General features: G+C 43.6%; 1 protein-coding gene across 2 annotated transcripts in view; it reads right to left on the reverse strand.

Annotated features, from left to right (window-relative positions):
* SCAPER (S-phase cyclin A-associated protein in the ER) overlaps window positions 1–20,950 on the reverse strand; it is a 419,465-nt gene that overhangs the window by 25,146 nt on the left and 373,369 nt on the right. For both annotated transcript variants that reach the window (XM_010843297.1, XM_010843296.1), the window contains exons 28-29: window positions 12,514–12,751; window positions 6,383–6,532 (exon numbers count right to left, since the gene is read on the reverse strand). In XM_010843297.1, coding sequence (XP_010841599.1) covers window positions 6,383–6,532; window positions 12,514–12,751 — 388 coding nt within the window. The remainder of the gene's footprint in view (window positions 1–6,382; window positions 6,533–12,513; window positions 12,752–20,950) is intronic.

Below are 20,950 nucleotides of genomic sequence, written 5' to 3' on the forward strand. Positions count from 1 at the left end.
TCACTCACCGGAAGCCTCCAAATAAATCTTTCAGTTCAGTTCAGTCCAGTCACTCAGTCCAGTCTGACTCTTTCCGACCCCATGAATCGCAGCACGCCGGGCCTCCCTGTCCATCATCAACTCCTGGAGTTTACCCAAACTTACGTGCATCAAGTCAGTGATGCCATCCAGCCATCTCATCCTCTGTTGTCCCCTTCTCCTCCTGCCCCCAATCCCTCCCAGCATCAGGGTCTTTTCCAATGAGTCAACTCTTCGCATGAGGTAGCCAAAGGATTGGAATTTCAGCTTCAGCATCAGTCCTTCCAATGAACACCCAGGACTGATCTCCTTTAGGATGGACTGGTTGGATCTCCTTGCAGTCCAAGGGACTCTCAAGAGTTTTCTCCAACACTACAGTTCAAAAGCATCAATTCTTCAGCACTCAGCTTTCTTCACAGTCCAACTCTCACATCCATACATGACCACTGGAAAAACCATAGCCTTGACTAGATGGACCTTTGCTGGCAAAGTATTGTCTCTGCTTTTTAATATGCTAACTTATATGCAGAGAAATAAATCTTTAGGCAGAAGTTATTTTTAATTAGGAAGTTTATTTGTTCTACTTTTGGGAACAAACCCCATAGCTTCCTTTGTTGCTGTAAATACTGAGAGTAATTCCAAGATAGTTATATTGTTGAAGTTCTTAGGCTCTTCGTTAGGCATGATACATTATTATTTTGTGAAAGGGAACTGTATCTGTCACACAAAGAAAATAGAGAAAGCTGAACGTGTGTGTGACAGCTCAAGAATAAGCTGCCAACACTGGAAGAACAGAAAGGCCTTGAAGGCTGGAGTTTTCACTCTGAACCCACCATAGCACACTCTACTCTTAGACCTGGATGAGGCTGGAGGAGTTTACCAAATGGGTGTGACCTAGGACCATCTGCCTTTGAGAAAAACAAGGAGCAAAGCAAGAATGTTTGCACAGGAATTAGGGCACCTCTGAAAGTTCCAAAAGCTAAAATGGAGCTCTGGGAAACTGCCACTCTTAAAACACAACTCTGCGTCCCTCACGGGCAGGTGGTATGCAACTGGGAGACTGCCCCTGTTTTTGTTTGCAGGGAAATGTCTGAGGTGAGCACAACATTTTAGGAACCTCTAGTCGATTACCTTTCGATTTTCTTACTAAGTCATGAAGCAACAAAAGACTTGGAAACTGCGTGTCACACAGCTTAGGCAGAATCTAGTTTCACAAGCCTCACTGTCCAGCTGACTGGCCAGTTCTGACCACCGCCCCTTCCTCTGCCCCCCACAATCAATGGCCGAGCAGATGATGACACAGTCTGCCTGACTCCCTTCAGAGAAGCTGATGGGGGAGGGTGGGCCAATGGGATCCTTCCTCCTTTCAACTATCACAGGAGATTCCAGCTCTGATAGCGGGAATCTATGGGGTCTTACCAGATGAAAAAGTCAGTCACTAACTAAAATGAATATGCAAAGGTGCTTATTCCCAATACAGTAATATGCAGGCGGTCAAATCATCTGTCATTTGAGTTAATTTAATTATCAGACCACATTTAATTATCCAATATAAAATGTAAATAAAGTGAAGGCCTGACAGCACATACTAATTACGTTCATTATAATAATTAAATGGGAAGGAACTTAGAGTCATGAAAGTACTATAAAATACAAGGAAGCTTTTGATTAAAATTTTTTTAATTAGAAACTGCAACCCTACAGGAAACAGATGATTGGTTCTATCAAGGATGGGGCATTGCTTTTATTATCCAGGTTTCTCTTCTAAAGTCATCCTTGGTATCATGGGGCTCAGTCCTTCCAGTTAATAGACTAAATGGTGGCAAATAAAAAGTGCCAATCCTTTATGCACAACAGTTTACCTAATAAAACAGCCTTCAGTTGCAGCAGGAGTTCAGGGTCTCCTGTCTTATAAAGACACAAGCTGTTTCCCTGGAAGGAATAAAAGATCCTCTGTGGACAAACAGGCCTGCAAATTAACATGATTTCTGCCTGATGATAAGGAAACATTAAATCAGTTGAGCATCATAATTTCTCCTCTGAAATTTCTCAGATTTAAAGAAAGTGGCATGAGGTTAAATAAATTCACTTTCATAATAACAGAAGTGAGGCAGAAAGGGCATCAGGACTGCCCACCAAGAGACTGGATTCTGTGAATTCTTGCTGGGCAATTCCTGTTCCTTCTCTGAGCCTCAGTTTCTCCAATTCTTTATGTCATTTCAGGGGGCTTATTTCACCTTGCTGAATCCCAATACCTCACCTGTCTGTGAGGTAGGAATAATTTTTCTGCTTACAGCCTCAGTGAAATGCTAATGAGGAAGGTCCAAGAGACAACAGATATGAGGGGTAGTAGAAAGAATTCTTGGATGGCATCACCAACTCGATGGACATGAGTCTGAGTCAGCTCCGGGAGATGCTGAAGGACAGGGAAGCCTGGTGTGCTGCAGTCCACAGGGTTGCAGAGAGTCAGACGCGACCGAGCGACTGAACAACAAAGCATTCTATGAATGTAAGAGGTTATGCTTAGAAACAGCATCTCCTTAAGGTTCAGTGTCTCAGTGGCTGGCAATTACTATCATTTCTAGCAATTTCTGATTTCTTCTCTAGCTGATACCTAGTGTTAGTCTCTCAGTCGTGTCTGACTCTTTGCGACCTAATGGACCGTAGACCGCCAGGCTCTTTTGTCCACGGGATTCTCCAAGCAAAAGTACTGGACTGGGTTTCCATTCCCTTCTCCAGGGGACCTTCCCAACTCAGGGATCGAACCCAGATCTCCTGCATCGTAGGCAGATACTTTACCGTTTTAGCAATTGCATTAGGACTGAACTGACTTCTCTGACCTTCCATCAAATCAGAAGTGGATGTCCAGGTAAGATTCAATCTTTCTGGGAGGCAAGGTGTTGGGAAAGGAGGTCTGGCCTTTTTTTTTTTTTTTTTAACTTTTCTAACTTCTTACTCATAGTGAACTTAGCTTTCCACAATTATCTCTAAACCCCAGAGCATCTTCTTCCCTGCCTGAGAAGCCACAGGGTCTCTGTCTCCTCCTTGCACTGCTTGCTGCTCTCTCTGCCCACTGAATCTGCTTTTCTCTTGTTCCAGCAGGCCCAGGCACTACTTTGCCATCAGGTCCATGTCAGTTTTAGCATGCCATTTCCAAACACCAGTTCCCCGACCCCACTCCTCACTGACTCTGGTGAGCCCAGAGACACTTAGAGATGTGTTTTACCTGCCGGGGAGGAGAGCAGAAAGAGTCTCTGAAACCCCACACAGTTCAGTAAATTCATCACAACACAGTTGATTTAAGCAGAGAGTTTCAAACCATCCCTAAACATGAGTGCACTGAAGGAACTAAACCTTTTGCTGTAGAACTGTACAGTAAAACATCATCACACACACAAATTACTCACCTCTTTACAAGGCAGGAGACAGTGTCATGATAAATAGTAAATGACTTAGGTATAGAGCAGGAAACTGTTAGGTAGACCACGGGCTGGCTACATAAGATAAAGTCATGGAGCCATTAAAAGTGATGCTCACAAAGAAGGCTTCTGATATAATGTGAAGTGTATAAAGCAGGCTAGGACTGTATATACACTATGACCTCAGCTAGGTAGAAACGTTCATAGAGGGACAGAATGTGGGTGAAATGAGTGAAGGTGTCAAAAGGCACAAACTCCCAGTTATAAGGTAAGTAAGCTCTGGGGACGTAACATACAGCATGGTGACTAGAGTTAACAACACCGTATTGCATATGTGAAAGCTGCAGAGAGTACATCTAAACGTTCTCATCACACACAAAAATGAATATGTGAGGTGATGACTGTTAACTAAATTTATTGTGCTAATCATTTTGCAACACAACCATGATCAAGTCTTCACACTGTTCACACTTAAAACCAATACAATGTTATATGTCAATTATATCTCAACAATATTAATGGCAAAATGTTCACAGAAAAGAGACTGCAAGGAACCTGCCAAAACGGTAACAGTGGCTGTCTCAACAGTGAGATCAGGAATGACTGGGACTCTGCTTCCTTCTTTACCCTTGCTTATCTTTTTCATGATGAGTAAATGACCAACCTAGACAGCATATTGAAAAGCAGAGATATTACTTTGCCAACAAAGGTCTGTCTAATCAAGGCTATGGTTTTTCCTGTGGTCATGTATGGATGTGAGAGCTGGACTATAAAGAAAGCTGAGCACTGAAGAATTGATGCTTTTGAACTGTGGTGTTGGAGAAGACTCTTGAGAGTCCCTTGGACTGCAAGGAGATCCAACCAGTCCATCCTAAAGGAGATCAGTCCTGGGTGTTCATTGGAAGGACTGATGCTAAAGCTGAAACTCCAATACTTGGGCCACCTCATGCGAAGAGATGACTCATTGGAAAAGACCCTGATGCTGGGAGGGATTGGGGGCAGGAGGAGAAGGGGATGACAGATGGCTGGATGGCATCACCGACTCGATGGACATGAGTTTGAGTGAACTCCGGGAGTTGGTGATGGACAGGGAGGCCTGGCGTGCTGCAATTCTTGGGGTTGCAAAAAGTCAGAGACGACTGAGTGACTGAACTGAACTGAACTGAAGGGACACTTTTGTAACCAAAAGACAAACTTTTGAAGGGAAACAGAATGCAATTTAGTAGGTCAAATGGATACACATGAAGAAAAGATAACCTAACAGGAGATGTTCCTCCTTGAGTAGCTTGTGAGAGAGAGACTCGTGAACCTGTGGGGCCTGGCCTGCAGGAAGGGCATAACATCTGTCCAGAGATGCTGGCTGGGGAGAGTGCTGTGTGAGTGCTCCCATGGTGGGAGAGGAGAAAGGTCTGCCCTCCGGGCAACGAGGTCTTTAAAAGAGGAATTTTTCTATGTATGACACTTATTCTGGCAAGGGTCCGCATTTCCTGTATTTTAATCATGGAAATCTTTCAGGGATGGACTGCATATTTTTTAACCTTCTTAGAGGGAAGGTATGCAGCACACATTTTGCCTCCATGCTCACCCAGGGCCAGTACTGGGGGCATCAACAGTCATCTGGGGAAATAAAACACTGGGTTAGTGTCCCTGTGAACCCCAATGGCTACACCTGCTAAGTCCTTGGGCTTGTCTTATTTCTTCTAACTTCTTTCTCCTTATCACATAGGCAGTTTCATTAACGCTTAGTGTGTAGGTTGTCACCTTGTATTTGGCCCTGGCACTACAACTATCTCCTGTCCTTCTCCTGCCCTGATCTAGATTACTGCTGCTGCTGCTAAGCCGATTCAGTCATGTCCGACTCTGTGCGACCCCATAGATGGCAGCCCACCAGGCTCCGCCGTCCCTGGGATTCTCCAGGCAAGAACATTGGAGTGGGTTGCTATTTCCTTCTCCAATGCATGAAAATGAAAAGTGAAAGTGAAGTCGCTCACTCATGTCCGACTCCTAGCGACCTCACGGACTGCAGCCTACCAGGCTCCTCCATCCATGGGATTTTCCAGGCAAGAGTACTGGAGTGGGGTGCCATTGCCTTCTCCAGGTCTAGATTATTGCAGGCTAATAAACCTAGTAAGCACATTTATTACAGAGTTGCCTAAAATAAAAAATTAGGAAACTTGGAGTGAGGGTTGTTTGCTGGCCTTTTTCTCAGATATAATCCACACAATTAGAGTTGCTGAGTAGGAGGCTTTAGATAAATTAGGTTTTCAGGAATTATAATCTGATACGTTATGCCATAACTCTGTTTTTTAAAATAAGGAGAAATAAAGTATTTTATTATTGTTATTTTTAAAATAAAATCTGTAAAACAGGTTTCCCAACATTTTAAGGCAACAGAACCCTATTTACAAATGAAATCTTGCTCAGAAACCAAATAAAACAGTTAAAAGCAAAAGGATTCTGGATGATTCAAGGGGGTAAGGCCCAAGCCCTGTCTTCTCAGGCTCCCCTCCAACACCATCTAGCACCCTGTTAAGCACCTCGGCAGAAGCCAAAGACCAAGAGCAGTTTCATAAAGCAACAGACTCTGATGCTATTTGCAAAGTGATGCAAGTTGAAAGATGTTATCTATTTCATCCAAACAAACAAACAAAATGAATAAAGCATCAGAATCTACATGGTAAGGGAGGAGACACTTCTCTGTGGCTTAACAAGAATATTTGATGAAAAATATTTTATTTTTATAGCTCTAAGAGGAGGTCCTCGTGCTGATCTAGGGCTGATCCTGTCTTTCTAGAGAGGAGAAACCAGAGACATATCCCTGGAGCCTACCTCAAGGGCCTCACACAGAACAGATGGGTTCCAGCAGGCTCGCCTGCCTTTTCTCACTCCAATACCTCACACTCTCAGGGCTGGGGAAGTCTGAGGAACGCTCCTGGGCCCCTTACCTGGTTATCTGGGTGGCTGACAGTGAAGTAGCCCACACAGACGATGACCTCATGAAGGAGGCTTTCACAGGAGACGAGGCTGCAGTGGCCCAGCAGGGAGCTGGCGATGTGCCGGAACGCAAGGGACAAGCCCTCTGCCCCTACGATAGACTGACAAAGACAAGGAGCAGTTAGAACTCCGCAGCCAGGGAGAGCCAGAGCTGCAGCAGAGCTCTGCACAAACCACAAAGCAAGCCTGGGCCCCGTGCACTTTGTGCCACGCTGCCAGGAAAGCCTATGAAATTTTGAAAGCACAATGCTTAACAGCTCAGTTCAAGGATTCTTGCTCTAATAAGTGACCGTACTAAATGCAACACTTATTACCCTGAAAAAAAAAAGAAAAGAAAATAGAGCGTAGCAGACCAGATGCCTGTAACTATGTGGATCAAGATGTTATTCACCTAAAGCATGAGTATTTATCCCATTTTTAATGAGGTATTTTTTTTTCATTGCACAAATAGTCTCACTGTAGAAAACTTGGAAAAATTTAAAGATATTAAAATTCACCTGCAAATCTATCATTTAGCTAACTTCCAATACTTTTTTTTTTGAAGGAGAAAAATATTTTCTCATATTCAGGGATTAAAATACAATTCTAATTATTTACTTAAGTTCAAAAACAAAATAGATATAAATAACAACTAGTTGTTATTCAAATAGCTCCACAGCTCCCAAAAGAATGTAAAAAATCCCCAACAAACACCTCCCCCCAAAAAACAAACAATGAAGCCCCCTTGGTTACGAGGCTTCTGGGATCCTTTCTCAAGACAGGCAAGGGGCTGCCCGTGGTGGGCAACGCGGGAGGAGAGCCTGAGTCTGTCTGTGCAGCCTGAAGCTTCTATTTAATAAACATGTCAAACAGACAGAGCGACAGGAGGGCAAAGGGGAGAGGCGAAGCCCACAGAATACACTCGCAGCCCACACTGGAATGAAGCACCACTGCTGGCCTGTGGGATATGGCAGCGTTTTAAACTCATCTCTTGATTGGAGGTCTTGGCTGGCTTGAACCAGGTCAGATCTGTTGCAGCTTGGAAGTTTCAATGAATTCACTCTGTCTAACCGTGTTGTGAAACACAGTCTTTTTAATTAATGCTGTTGAAACGAAATTACTGCTAAATTTTAAGAGTGCCTTCTGCCTCAGTTTCATTGCATTGAGACAAAATGTTTTTCAAGCCCCAAAGAGACTTCAGGAGGGCCTCGATCCTTTAAATCAGGAGTGACACCTTCTCAGCTCAGCCCTTATTTAATTAGTTGTGTCCAGCTTGCTGTGACCCAGTGCCCTCTGTTTAACCTTTACTGATAAGAGCAGGTCAAGGGGCATGCAAGTTTGAATATAAAAATTAAACCAATTTTTCAAGGAAACCATATTTCCTTTTTAGCCAGAATTAATTGCCAAGTCAGTACATTGATTTGTTTCTTGAGACCACCTTCAATTGTAAAAACTGTCAAAGAGTATGCAATATACAATACCCGGGATCTCAAGGCCATCTGTGCCAATATGAATTCAGAGTGAAATAAAAGTCTTTGCTGAAGGGAGAAAAATATTTTGACAGCCTTATTAGTATACAATGAAATGGAACCAGTTAAGAAAATATTCTAATGGATAACCTTTTGTTACCACTATGCAACACGTTGTCACACAGAACAATTACGTAGGTTTATGGCTCTGAAGAAAGGTACAGGAACAGTGGGAATGCGGCACTCAGTACTTAACCTTCTGATTCAACACCTGCAAGATGCAACGTCGGGTAAATTCTTCACCCCTTTGGAATCTGAGTCAGTCTACAGGGCCTACTATGTGCTAGCTTTGTTGTTGTTTGGTCATTAGGTCGTGTCCGACTCTTTGCAACCCCATGGGCTGCAGCACACCAGGCTCCTCTGTCCTTTATTGTCTCCTGGAGTTTGCTCAAATTCATGTCCATTGAGTCGGTGATGCTATCTAGCCATCTCATCCTCTGCCATCCCCTTCTTCTCTTGCCTTCAATCTTTCCCAGTATCAGGGTCTCTTCCGATGAACTGGCTCTTTGCATCAGGTGTCCAAAGTATTGGAGCTTCAGCATCAGTCCTTCCAATGAATATTCAGGGTTGATTTCCTTTAGGATTGACTGGTTTGATCTCCTTGCAATCCAAGGGACTCTCAAGAGTCTTCTCCAACACCACAGTTCAGAAGCATCAATTCTTTGGTGCTCAGCCTTTGTCATGGTTCAGCTCTCATATTACTATGCTGACAAAGGTCTGTGTTGACAAAGCTACGGTTTTGCCAGTAGTCCTTTATGGATGTGAGAGCTGGACCATAAAAAAGGCTGAGCCCTGAAGAATTGATGCTTTTTAACTGTGGTGGAGAAGACTCTTGAGAGTCCCTTGGATTGCAAGGAGATCAAATCAGTCAATCCTAAAAGAAATCAACCCTGAATCTTCATTGGAAGGACTGATGCTAAAACTGAAGCTCCAATACTTTGGCTACCTGATGTGAAGAACTGACTCATAGGAAAAGATCCTGATGCTGGGAAAGACTGAAGATGGGAGTAGAAGGGGATGACAGAGGGTGAGATGTTTGGATGGCATCACTGACTCAATGGACATGAGTTTGAGCAAACTCTGGGAGATGATGAAGGACAGGGAAGCCTGGCATGCTGGTAGTCCATGGGGTTGCAGAGTCGGACACAACTGAGCAACTGAACAACAACTCACATCCGTACATGACTACTGAAAAAACCATAGCTTTGACTATATGGATCTTTGTCAGCAAAGTGACGTCTCTGCTTATTAATATGCTGTCTAGGTTTGTCACAGCTTTCCTTCCAAGGAGCAAGCTAGCTAGCACAGTGCTTTTATGTAGTCTCATTTAATCCTTAGGCTTGTGAGGTAAGTGTTTTTAATCTCTATTTTAAAAATAAGAAACTGAAGTTTAAGGACTCATATGACTTGTCTCGGAGAAGGCAATGGCACCCCACTCCAGTACTTTTGCCTGGAAGATCCCATGGACGGAGGAGCCTGGTGGGCTGCAGTCCATGGGGTTGCTAGAGTCAGACACCACTGAGCGACTTCACTTTCACTTTTCACTTTCATGCATTGGAGAAGGAAATGGCAATCCACTCCAGTGTTCTTGCCTGGAGAATCCCAGGGATGGGGAAGCCTGGTGGGCTGCCGTCTGTGGGGTCACACAGAGTCGGACACGACTGAAGTGACTTAGCAGCATGACTTGTCTAAGGTCATACAATGCAAATATTGTATATTTGTACCACATTTACTTGAGCACTGCACACTTGATCAGATGTCTATCTACATCAATAATGTCTGTGTGGAAAGATGTTTTTGCTTTAGCATGCTAAACAGACTACAGTGGTTGGTTAAGAAAACAACTATAAATCTTTGCCAGTCCTCCCTTTGAGAGAAGGGACCTATGTCTTCTCTTGAATCTGGAAAGCTGTAACCAATAGAGTATGGCTGATATATAACTATAGCACTTCAGAGGCCAGGTCATAAAAAGCCATACAGCTTCTGTCTGGTCCTTGGGGAGCACATGTTTTCCAGAAGTTTCCTCTCAGGATACTCCTACTGAGAACACAGACACAACGATGCTCTGAGAAGCCCAAGTCACGTAGCGAAGCCATATGTAGAGTCTATGGCCAGTAGTCCCGGTGAACCCGGTCTTTGAGGATTCCTGGGCATAAAATATGAGCGTGAAGGAGCCTCCAGCTGATTTCAGTTCCCAGCTATCTGAGTCAACCTGCTCCTTCTCTCCACACTCTCCACCCCAGGATTCGAGCCCCTCAGCGGAAGCCCTACATAGTGGAGTAGTGACGAGCCACCCCCACTGTTAAAAGCCCTGCTGGAACTGCAGACCCACAGAATCTATGATCATGATAAAACGGTTGCTGTTTACCCCACTAAGTTTGTTTTTAAATGGATAAAAGTAACTGGTGCAATAAGGTAATCACTGGTAGATGTATTAAAGGCCCTGAGGCTAGCAATTCCAGGCATCTGGGTCCCTGCACATCCTGACGTATGAGAGTCAGAGAAAAACACGTGCTGGACTCTGAGCACCAAAAGGATGGCAGCCAAGAGGAAAGGCCCCTGTAGGCTTTCCTGGCCCATGGTTAAGGGGAAAAGGGAACCTGGAAACAGTGTCTGGGGAGAGAATGAGAAATTGTGATGGCAAAATTGACTAAAATAAAAGAAGACAGGGGAGTCAGGGAAGAGATCAAGAAAAGAAGATACAGCAGGGAAGAATTAAGAGAAATACAGAGTAACAGGAAGGACAGAGGAGAAAGAAGCAAAAGAACTGTTGGGTACCAGTCAAGAAAAGACATTCCACTCAGGAGGTGGGCATTTCACTCTAAGAATGGCTGGAACACTCCTGAGTCACTTTGGTATCTTTCCTGAGGTTGAAGCAAACGTGGTTCAAGAAGGGGGTATATTTTGGGCTTGATGAGGCAAGCTGCTGGAGAGGAGAAATCTTGGTTTTTATCTTAGTTTGGCATGAAGAGTTCCAGAAATAGATTTTACATTTTTCTCACATTATTGGCCATTGTGCCTAAAGGCCCCGAGGGAGCAGAGCTGGAAGGAGTTGGGTGGTTCTCCTTTTGAGTGAGGCTGGACAGGCTGTGAGCTCATGGAGGTGTGAGGGTGGGGCAGGGACCTGGGGCTCCCTGACACGCAGAGTGACTGATGGAATGGCCCACTTAATGGAAATGCTCATGTATGAAGTGGAGCCCCCTGCAGCAAAATAAATCCTGGTCAGAAGACCCATAAAACCAGAAACTGAGGAATACTTTTTATTTGTTATTTGCTTTTCACAATCCCTGGTAACAAAAGAAATCACTCTAGTTGGATCTAGCCCATGGGTAGCCTGTTGGTCCCCGTATTCTGAGGACATAAAATGAGCATATCTTGATTTCCAAGCTGTTTCCAGATACAACATAGTGGGGTTGAGTCTTCATAAAACACAAATGTTATGTTTTATACCAGAGGCCAGAGCCACTGACTGGCATTTGCTCTTGTTAAAGGTGCAGCTGTAACCGCTCGGAACTTTACATATTGTGTAGTTACCACCTCAGGCTAGTTTAAGCGCTTTGAAAACTGAAAAGCATTAACCCCAAGGAAGAGACTTCTGTTCTCTTCCTTGGGAGGGGTAAACTAACTCTACAAAGTTGAAAGATACTGAATCCAGTGGTACAATTGACTCATAATTTCCAGCTGTCAAGAGAACAAGAATTACACATTTGTCACTAGCTACAAAATAGAAGTGTTTCTTCCATTTTGCCATGGCCAAAGACCACACTTTTCATACGTCTGTATCTCTGTAACCTTTTTCCCTTTAAGCAAAGCAATTCATCTAAATTATGGGTTCATCATCTGCCAAGTTTGTTCCTTTTTTAATGAAATCACTTGACAGTTAATAAACTGAAAGAGAAAGTCTACTCCTTGGGGCTTGCTCCGTTCCAAAGGTTCAGTGTTTTTGAAAATTAAATTTCCTACATGAAAAAAAATCTGTTTCTAAGCTGACAGTCTGGTGTTGCAGCACAAAGCAATTTTTCTTTCTTTAGCTATAAAAACTTAATTTATAGGGGTTTGCACATTTAACTGCGCATGCACTTTACATTGGACACCAGTCAGTTAAATCACCCACAGAAAGTCATCAATCAGAACAATTTATCTAATTTTGGTTCTGCTTATATAAGAAACCGTTACTTTCCTTAATATTTAAATGTTTATAGGATGATAATGGTTTTTCTAAAGAAATCAAGACAGAAGATTTCTAAGTAGCAGAGTGGCATAGGCTGGGGTTCATATAACCATGGGTACCAGTCCTGGCTCAGCCAGGTGTAGCCCTGGGAAACTACTTAGCTGCCAGCATTCCCATCTGTAAAATGGGTATAATAATATTTTGGGGGGCAGTCATGAGAATAAATAAGAAAGCATATGCAGAGCACTTAATACAGTTCCCAGAATATAGTAGCTTAATAAATAGCATGTACTGTAATTCCTATTATTGTAGCTTATTCCTGATACTCCACTCCAGGAGAAGAACCTCTCATCATATCTACATGAAATTATTAACTCTCGGTTGGTTAACCAACTCCTGGTACCTGGAAAGCAGGCAGATCAAGAACTGCGAAGCTGTTGAAGAAACGCAAACTCTGGATGGCCACTTGGACTGTGCTCTGAGCATAGCTCTCCTTGGGACTCGCAGTGCTGGGGTCCGAGATCGTGCCGTGGAAGAGGACGCAGTAGAGCATGTGCAGAACTCCAGCCAGGTCTGTGGCCTGAAGAGCAGCTGCCAGCCCTGTGGGATCCTGGCGATTATCGTCAAATATGCTGTACGATCTGACAAAGAAACATTCAACTCTTTAAGAGAAATCTACTTAAAGGATGTTAGCATTTTTACAGGTCAAATGGAACAAGACAAGCAGACCGTTAAAAGCAAACCATGTGAGTTGTGCAGGGAGGTAACAAGAAACCTCAAGAAATAAAGGCAGCCCTCCCCCGCCCCAGTGCACTGTGGCCTGCCCTTTTCTCCAGCTGGGAGGCCAGGTTGCTGCGCCAGTGGCAAGGGAGCACGCTGCGGCCAGTGCTGAGGCTGCTATTGCCCCCGGGCCCTCTGCAGTCTGGGCAGCCCCGCTGTGTTTAGACTCCAGGTCTGCAGGAACTGGACAGAGTCCATGAGAGCTGCTGAGACTCGGAAGTCAGAACACCATGGCTTGCTTTCTGGATACACTTGGGGGTCTTCTCAGGGGAAGCAGTTATCACGAAAGCATGAGGCCTCAAAAACCCAGCAGTGTGCTGGTATACTGTGACAGGGAGACACTTCAGCTGCTTTTGAAGGCACAGTTCTGTCATCAAGGAGCACTGGAAGGACAGGTTGCAGGGGCCAGATTCCCAAGAACAAGCTGGTGCTGGATTAGCTTTATACAAACCACCTTGGAGTCAGCTTAGCAACAATGGCAGGCAATGCTCTGGATAAGCAAGAAGCAGTGGTAGTGGCAAACGATTCCTAAAGTCAATGGGAAGTGTTGTTGTTCAGTCGCCAAGTCGTGCCTGACTCTTTGTGATCCCACGGACTGCAGCACGCCAGGCCTCCCTGTCCCTCACTATCTCCTGGAGTTTGCCCAAGTTCATGTCCATTTCATTGGTGAGGGTTTGTTATATTTGTCTCACTCTTGAACTCAGGTATACATGAAGTATCTAGTGACCACGAGCCTACAGTTTAATAAGTAAGTGCATCTGGCAAGCATTCATTCACCCCCTTTTCCCCCCTACATCCAGGTTTCTCTCCCCTTCTCCCAGCCAACATGCTTCAGGTGGGGCCCCCTTCCTATTCACTCTGGCTCAAGGGTGAATAGGTCTAAGGTAAGGGGTACATTCTATTTCTCTGATGGTTCAGCAAGGTTTGGGGATGGCACGTGTCACTGTCAGAGCTGATGGAATGGAGGGAGATTTTTGTGCTGAAATGCCTGGAGAGAAGGCCTCACTTTTTCTCCCAGGGTCTGAATCGGAGACGGAAGGTCGGTAGCCACGGCGGCCATGTGCTCTACCCACTGTACAAGTCCTCAGGTCTCAGTGTTGTTCCAAGGGGGTCAGTCACCTTCCTTCATGGGACAACATGTCTTTACGTTTCTGTCACAGGTTGATGCCCTTCCCTACTTTCAACACTAACTCAGGTTCCTCCTGACCTTCCCTTTTCTACTGTTATTGTTCCTTTCAACAGGAATCTAGAAGAAGAGAGAGGCACTGAAGATCTACGCTTATCTTGTACACTTGCCCAGAAGCACAGAAGAGATGCCACTAAGTAACTACAAATTTGAAAGTGTTGGCTGGCAAGTTTCTAGTATCTTGTCTGGTTTTCTAATCCATAACTTATCCCTAAAGGGATTACTGTATTCATTCTGATTTGCTAGTTTCATCAGAGTTTTATTCATAACCACAGTAAGCACTTTCTGAATGTGCACTATTTCTGGTATTGCTAAGAACGTGGCATGACACTGACACTTGTTCTCTTCTCAAGAAAGCGGCTCTTATGAAATACTATCATCTCATCTGCATGGCAGGACCTGCTAACTACACTCACGCCTTCCACCTCGCCTCATTCCTAGTTCTTCACAGTTGGTGGAGAACGTATGGTTCTCCTGATTGCACGCACGACACAACTGAGACCCTCAGAGATTCAGGGAGATGTTTGAGGTCATAAATATTTGTCAGTGGCAAAGGCAGGGGTACCACCCAAAATTCTGACCCTTTAAAGGCGGTGCTTTGTCCAAACACCAAAACATTAGGCCAAATAGGTGACTTCTTCTTCTATCTCCATGTCTTAAGTAAAATCTTGGGATAAACTGTTAAACAAATTACACAGATTGTAATGTAATTCTGTATCATCATAGAAAGACACTTTCTGTCTTATGGGATTCAATAAAAACAGAAAGTTAAGAAATGTTATTTATTTGCTTAGAGATATATTGAACCTTTACACAAACTGTTAGCTAATGTCAGTTTAGTTTGCCCTTCCTTCCATTATAGCCCTAAGAGTTAGGGGTCAGACCATGACTAAAGACTGAGTAGAGATTAATCTCTCCAAGTGGAGATTAATGTGCCTGAGTTTATTATATAGATTCCAAAAAGGGGTCTGTGTTTGTTTAACCAATGCCTTTTAGAACCAATGACAATCAGAAGACTTCTCCCTAAAGTTAATTTCTAATAGGCTTTCAGAAGCTTGGAGCTGAGTGACATCATGGCTGGTGACAAGAGTTTTTCTGTGATTTGCTCTGTGATTCAGCATGGTGACCTCCCTCTTACTGCCTGTGCTGTTTTTAACCTGATTATCATCATATTCAAATGCAGATATTCAGGGATACAGCATTATCATTTAGAACACTTTGTAACAGTTAATCTTTGCAAGCATTTTTGAAATGACATGACTTCACTGCTACTATTTCTTCAAAAGAATACATTTTTTAAAAAGGCAGCAAGTGAAGATCATAGTGGTTTCTCTTCTCTCCACCCCTTCCCCACCCCACTCCCCCACCCCATTAGGAAAACACGAAACTATAAAACAACATAACTCAGGATCTTTTGCAATATTCTTCTGATGAAATAAAAATGCTGATTCAGAAAAATCAATTAAAATAGCATTCAAGAACTCAGATGTGGAAATGGTTCAAAATGTATATAATATTGCTTTGTGGAAAGGATGATTCATTTCAAAGTGAGACTATAGAATATACAGAGTGGAGGGGAGAGAGAGGGCTTGTTGACTTCATTTGACTTCCACAGGACAAATGTAGACCTGAAAGGACTTTAGAGAATGTTTACTTTTGATTTAGTCTGAAATACAGATAATTTGTCCATGAACAGGCCACTGGCTCCTGTTGGTCTTAAATGTCAGCTATAATCACTTTAAGCCTAAATGTTTATAATAAAAAAGTAAAAGGCCTTATTCATATCAGGCACAGGTTATAAAGTTTTCTTTTCAAAATACATGGAAGATATGAAAAATCAGATCTGAAATTTTACATGTTATACCCTAAGATATTCTCAATTTTATTGGATTTTAAAGTGTTTTTGGTCTCTAAAATTAGGTATACTCATTTCTGTTCATTAAAAGTTACATACAATCAGTACTCCTGCACAGTTCTTGAAAACCTTACTTTGCCTTAAAGGAGAGTATAGCTAGGCAAAAAAAGCAGTAATTTGTGTGGGTGTGAATCAAGTGCCATCCATTCCATCTCTGAGATTTTAAACCATTATGTATTAGGTCCTATTTGGTCCAAAAAGGCAGCTGTGAGAGTTGCAGACACTATAGCCCCCTCTTCCCCACTTGTTCTTGGCTTGCTGGTATCTTGGTTCTTGTATCCCTGGTCCCAGATTTCTGGTTTGGTAACAACCACTTTGACGCCCTTCAGTGTTGGTGACCTTCTAGACAGCTCTTTGAGCTTCTGAGACTTGGCCCTTTCTCCCTTCTTTAGATCTAGAATCCTTGAGGTATCTTGTTAGAACCTTCCATTTTAGTCTCTGAACCCAGAACACTCTGCCCAAATGTTTGCATAGTGCTTGGGGTGGACGGAGTTAAGTCACTGTTCTGCCCAATGATGAATGTGAACTTCACTGTTCAAAGAGAAGTGAATTATTACTTAGAGAGTTATTCCAGCTGTGGGCTCTTATGTACTGGGATAGTCTGAGAATCAGACTCTGTGGTGAGCAAAAAGGACATGATTATCTGTCATATACCCTTTGCTTAAAAAGCCAAAGTACCTGTGCTCCAGGAACAATAACCACCTGTGATGCAAAGTCAAGGAAGACCAGGCCCTTGCCTTATAGAAGATTATAGTCTAATAGGGACCTTTTCGTACTATCCCCTATGCCACTCAATATGTCAGCAAATTTGGAAAACTCAGCAGTGGCCACAGAACTGGAAAAGGTCAGTTTTCATTTCAATCCCAAAGAAGGGCAATGCCAAAGAATGCACAAACTACCATACAACTGTGCTCATTCCATATGCTAACAAGGTTATGTTCAAAATACTTCAAGCTAGGCTTAAGCAGTATGTGAACTAAGAACTTCTAGATGTACAAGCTGGGTTTAGGAAAGGCAGAAGAAAGAGAGCAAATTGCTAACATCCTTTGGATCATAGAGAAAGCAAGAGAATTCCAGAAAAACATCTACTTCCACTTCACTGACTACACAAAAGCCTTTGTATAGATCACAACAAACTGTGGAAAATTCTTAAAGAGATGGGAATACAAGATCATCTTACCTGTCTCCTGTGAAACATGTATGCAGGTCAAGAAGCAACAGTTAGAACCTTATATGGAAGAAATGACTGGTTCAAAATTGGGAAAGGAGTACGTCAAGGCTGTATATTGTCACTCTGCTTATTTTTAGCTTATATGGAGAGTACATCATGTGAAACGCCAGGCTGGATGACTCACAAGCTGGAATCAAGACTGCTGGGAGAAATATCAACAAACTCAAATATACAGATGATACCACTCAAATGGCAGAAAGTGAAGAGGAATGAAAAAGCCCCTTGATGAAGGGGAAAGAGAAGATGGAAAAAGCTGGCTTAAAACACAACATTCAGAAAAATAAGATCATAGCACTCAGTCCGATCACTTCATAGAAAATAGAAGGGGAAACAGTGGAAACAGTGACAGATTTTATTTTCTTGAACTCCAAAATCACTGTGGATGGTGACTGAAGCCACGAAATTAAAAGATGCTTGCTCCTTGGAAGGAAAGCTATGACAAACCTAGACAGCATATTAAAAAGCAAGACACCACTTTGCTGACAAAGGTCCAAATAGTCAAAGCTATGGTTTTTCCAGTGGTCATGTACAGACGTGAGAGTTGGACCATAGAGAAGGCCTAGCACCTAAGAAGTGATGCTTTCAAATGATGGTGCTTAAGAAGACTCTTGAGAGTCCCTTGGACAGCATGGAGATCAAACCAGTCAATCCTAAAGGAAATCAACCCTGAACACTCACCGGAAGGACTAATGCTGAAGCTGAAGCTCCAATACTTTGGCCACCTGATGCGACAAGCCAACTCACTGGAAGAGACCCTGATGCTGGGAAAGATTGAAGGCAAAAGGGGAAGAGGGTGACAGAGGATAAGATGCTAAGATAGCATCACCAACTCAACGGACATGAATTTAAGCAAACTCTGGGAAAGAGTAGAGGACAAGGAAGCCTGGGATGCAGCAGTCCATGGGGTCACAAAGAGTCGGACACAACTTAGTGACTGAAGAACAAGTAGGCAGGTATATGCATCAGTTTCCTATTGCTGCTGGAATAAATCATCACAAACTAGCTGTTCAAAGGGTTTCCCAGGTGGCACAGTAGTAAAGAATCCACCTGCCAATACAGGAGATGTGAGTTTGATTCCTGGTTAGGGAAGATCCCATGGAGTAGGAAATGGCCACCCACTCCAGCATTTTCGCCTGGAATAGTCTGTGGACAGAGGAGCCTGATGGGCTACAATCCATGGAGTCCAGCTGGACAAGACTGAGCGACTGAGCAGGTACACATGTAAGCAGTTGTTGAAAAACAACTTAAATTTATTCTCTTAAAATTCTGGGAATCAAAAATCCAAAACAAGCCTCACTAGGCTAAAATCAAGGTGTTACCAGAGCTTTGTTCCTTTTGGAGGCTGTAGGAGAGAATGTTTTTCCTTGGCTTTTACAACTTCTATAGTACAGTGCATTTCTTGGTTCCTGGCCCTTTCTTGCATTTTCAAAGTTAGCAGCACAGCATCTTCAAATCCCTCTCTTAACACTGACTTTCCTGCTCCCTTCTCACTTATAAGGACTGGTGCACTAAGCACGGCGGCGGCTGCGACCAGCGCACTAAGCGGGGCCGAGAGGAGCTACCCCACGTCCAAGGTCAGGGGCAGAAGCCGGGAGGACCCCATGCCCGAAGGGCAGCGGCCAAGAGGAGTTACCCCATGTCCAAGATCTGGGGTGGTGGCCAAGAGTGCCAGGCTGCGACGGCGCAGGGACGGCCGAGAAGAGCTACCCAAGTCTGAGGTCAGGGGTGGTGGCCGGGAGGACCTACCCCACGTCCAACGAGCAGTGGCTGCGCAGGCGCACGAGGGCCTAGAGGAGCTATCCCACGTTGAAGGTCAGAAAGGGCGGCGGTGAGGAGATACCCCTCATCCAAGGTAAGGAGCAGCGGCTGCGCTTTGCTGGAGCAGCCGTGAAGAGATACCCCACGTCCAAGGTAAGAGAAACCCAAGTAAGACGGAAGGTGTTGCAAGAGGGCATCAGGGCAGACACACTGAAACCATACTCACAGAAAACTAGTCAATCTAATCACACTAGGACCACAGCCTTGTCTAACTCAATGAAACTAAGCCATGCCCATGGAGCCACCCAAGACGGGCGGGTCATGGTGGAGCGGTCTGACAGAATGTGGTCCACTGGAGACGGGAATGGCAAACCACTTCAGTATTCTTGCCTTGAGAACCCCATGAACAGTATGAAAAGGCAAAATGATAGGATACTGAAAGAGGAACTCCCCAGGTCAGTAGGGGCCCAATATGCTACTGGAGATCAGTGGAGAAATAACTCCAGAAAGAATGAAGGGATGGAGCCAAAGCAAAAACAATACCCAGTTGTAGAAGTGACTGGTGATAGAAGCAAGGTCCAATGCTGTAAAGAGCAATATTGCATAGGAACCTGGAATGTCAGGTCCATGAATCAAGGCAAATTGGAAGTGGTCAAACAAGAGATGGCAAGAGTGAATGTAGCAGCGAACTGAAATGGACTGGAATGGGTAAATTTAACTCAGATGACCATTATATCTACTACTGTGGGCAGGAATCCCTCAGAAGAAATGGAGTAGCCATCATGGTCAACAAAAGAGTCCGAAATGCAGTACTTGGATGCAATCTCAAAAATGACAGAATGATCTCTGTTTGTTTCCAAGGCAAACCATTCAATTCACAGTAATCCAAGTCTATGCCCCAACCAGTAACGCTGAAGAAGCTGAAGTTGAACGGTTCTATGAAGACCTACAAGACCTTCTAGAACTAACACCCAAAAAAGATGTCCTTTTCATTATAGGGGACTGGAATGCAAAAGTAGGAAGTCAAGAAACACCTGGAGTAACAGGCAAATTTGGCTTTGGAATACGGAATGAAGCAGGGCAAAGGCTAATAGAGTTTTGCCAAGAAAATGCACTGGTCATAGCAACACCCTCTTCCAACAACACAAGAGAAGACTCTACACATGGACATCACCAGATGGTCAACACTGAAATCAGATTGATTACATTCTTTGCAGCCAAAGATGGAGAAGCTCTATACAGTCAACAAAAATAAGACTGGGAGCTGACTGTGGCTCAGATCATGAACTCCTTATTACCAAATTCAGATTTAAATTGAAGAAAGTAGGGAAAACCACTACATCATTCAGGTATGACCTACATCAAATCCCTTATGATTATACAGTAGAAGTGAGAAATAGATTTAAGGGCCTAGATCTGATAGATAAGAGTGCCTGATGAACTATGGAATGAGGTTTGTGACATTGTACAGGAGACAGGGATCAAGACCATCCCCATGGAAAACAAATGCAAAAAAGCAAAATGGCTGTCTGGGGAGGTCTTACAAATAGCTGTGAAAAGAAGAGAAGTGAAAAGCAAAGGAGAAAAGGAAAGATATAAGCATCTGAATGCAGAGTTCCAAAGAATAGCAAGAAGAGATAAGAAAGCCTTCTTCAGTGATCAATGCAAAGAACTAGAGGAATGGGAAAGACTAGAGATCTCTTCAAGAAAATTAGAGATACTAAGGGAACATTTCATGCAAAGATGGGCTCGATAAAGGACAGAAATGGTATGGACCTAACAGAAGCAGAAGATATTAAGAAGAGGTGGCAAGAGTACACAGAACTGTACAAAAAAGATCTTCACGACCAAGATAATCACGATGGTGTGATCACTGACCTAGAGCCAGACATACTGGAATGTGAAGTCAAGTGGGCCTTAGAAAGCATCACTACGAACAAAGCTAGTGGAGGTGATAGAATTCCAGTTGA

This window comes from Bison bison, unplaced genomic scaffold (assembly GCF_000754665.1).
Source record: "Bison bison bison isolate TAMUID 2011002044 unplaced genomic scaffold, Bison_UMD1.0 scf7180017864181, whole genome shotgun sequence".
Lineage (NCBI taxonomy): Eukaryota > Metazoa > Chordata > Mammalia > Artiodactyla > Bovidae > Bison > Bison bison.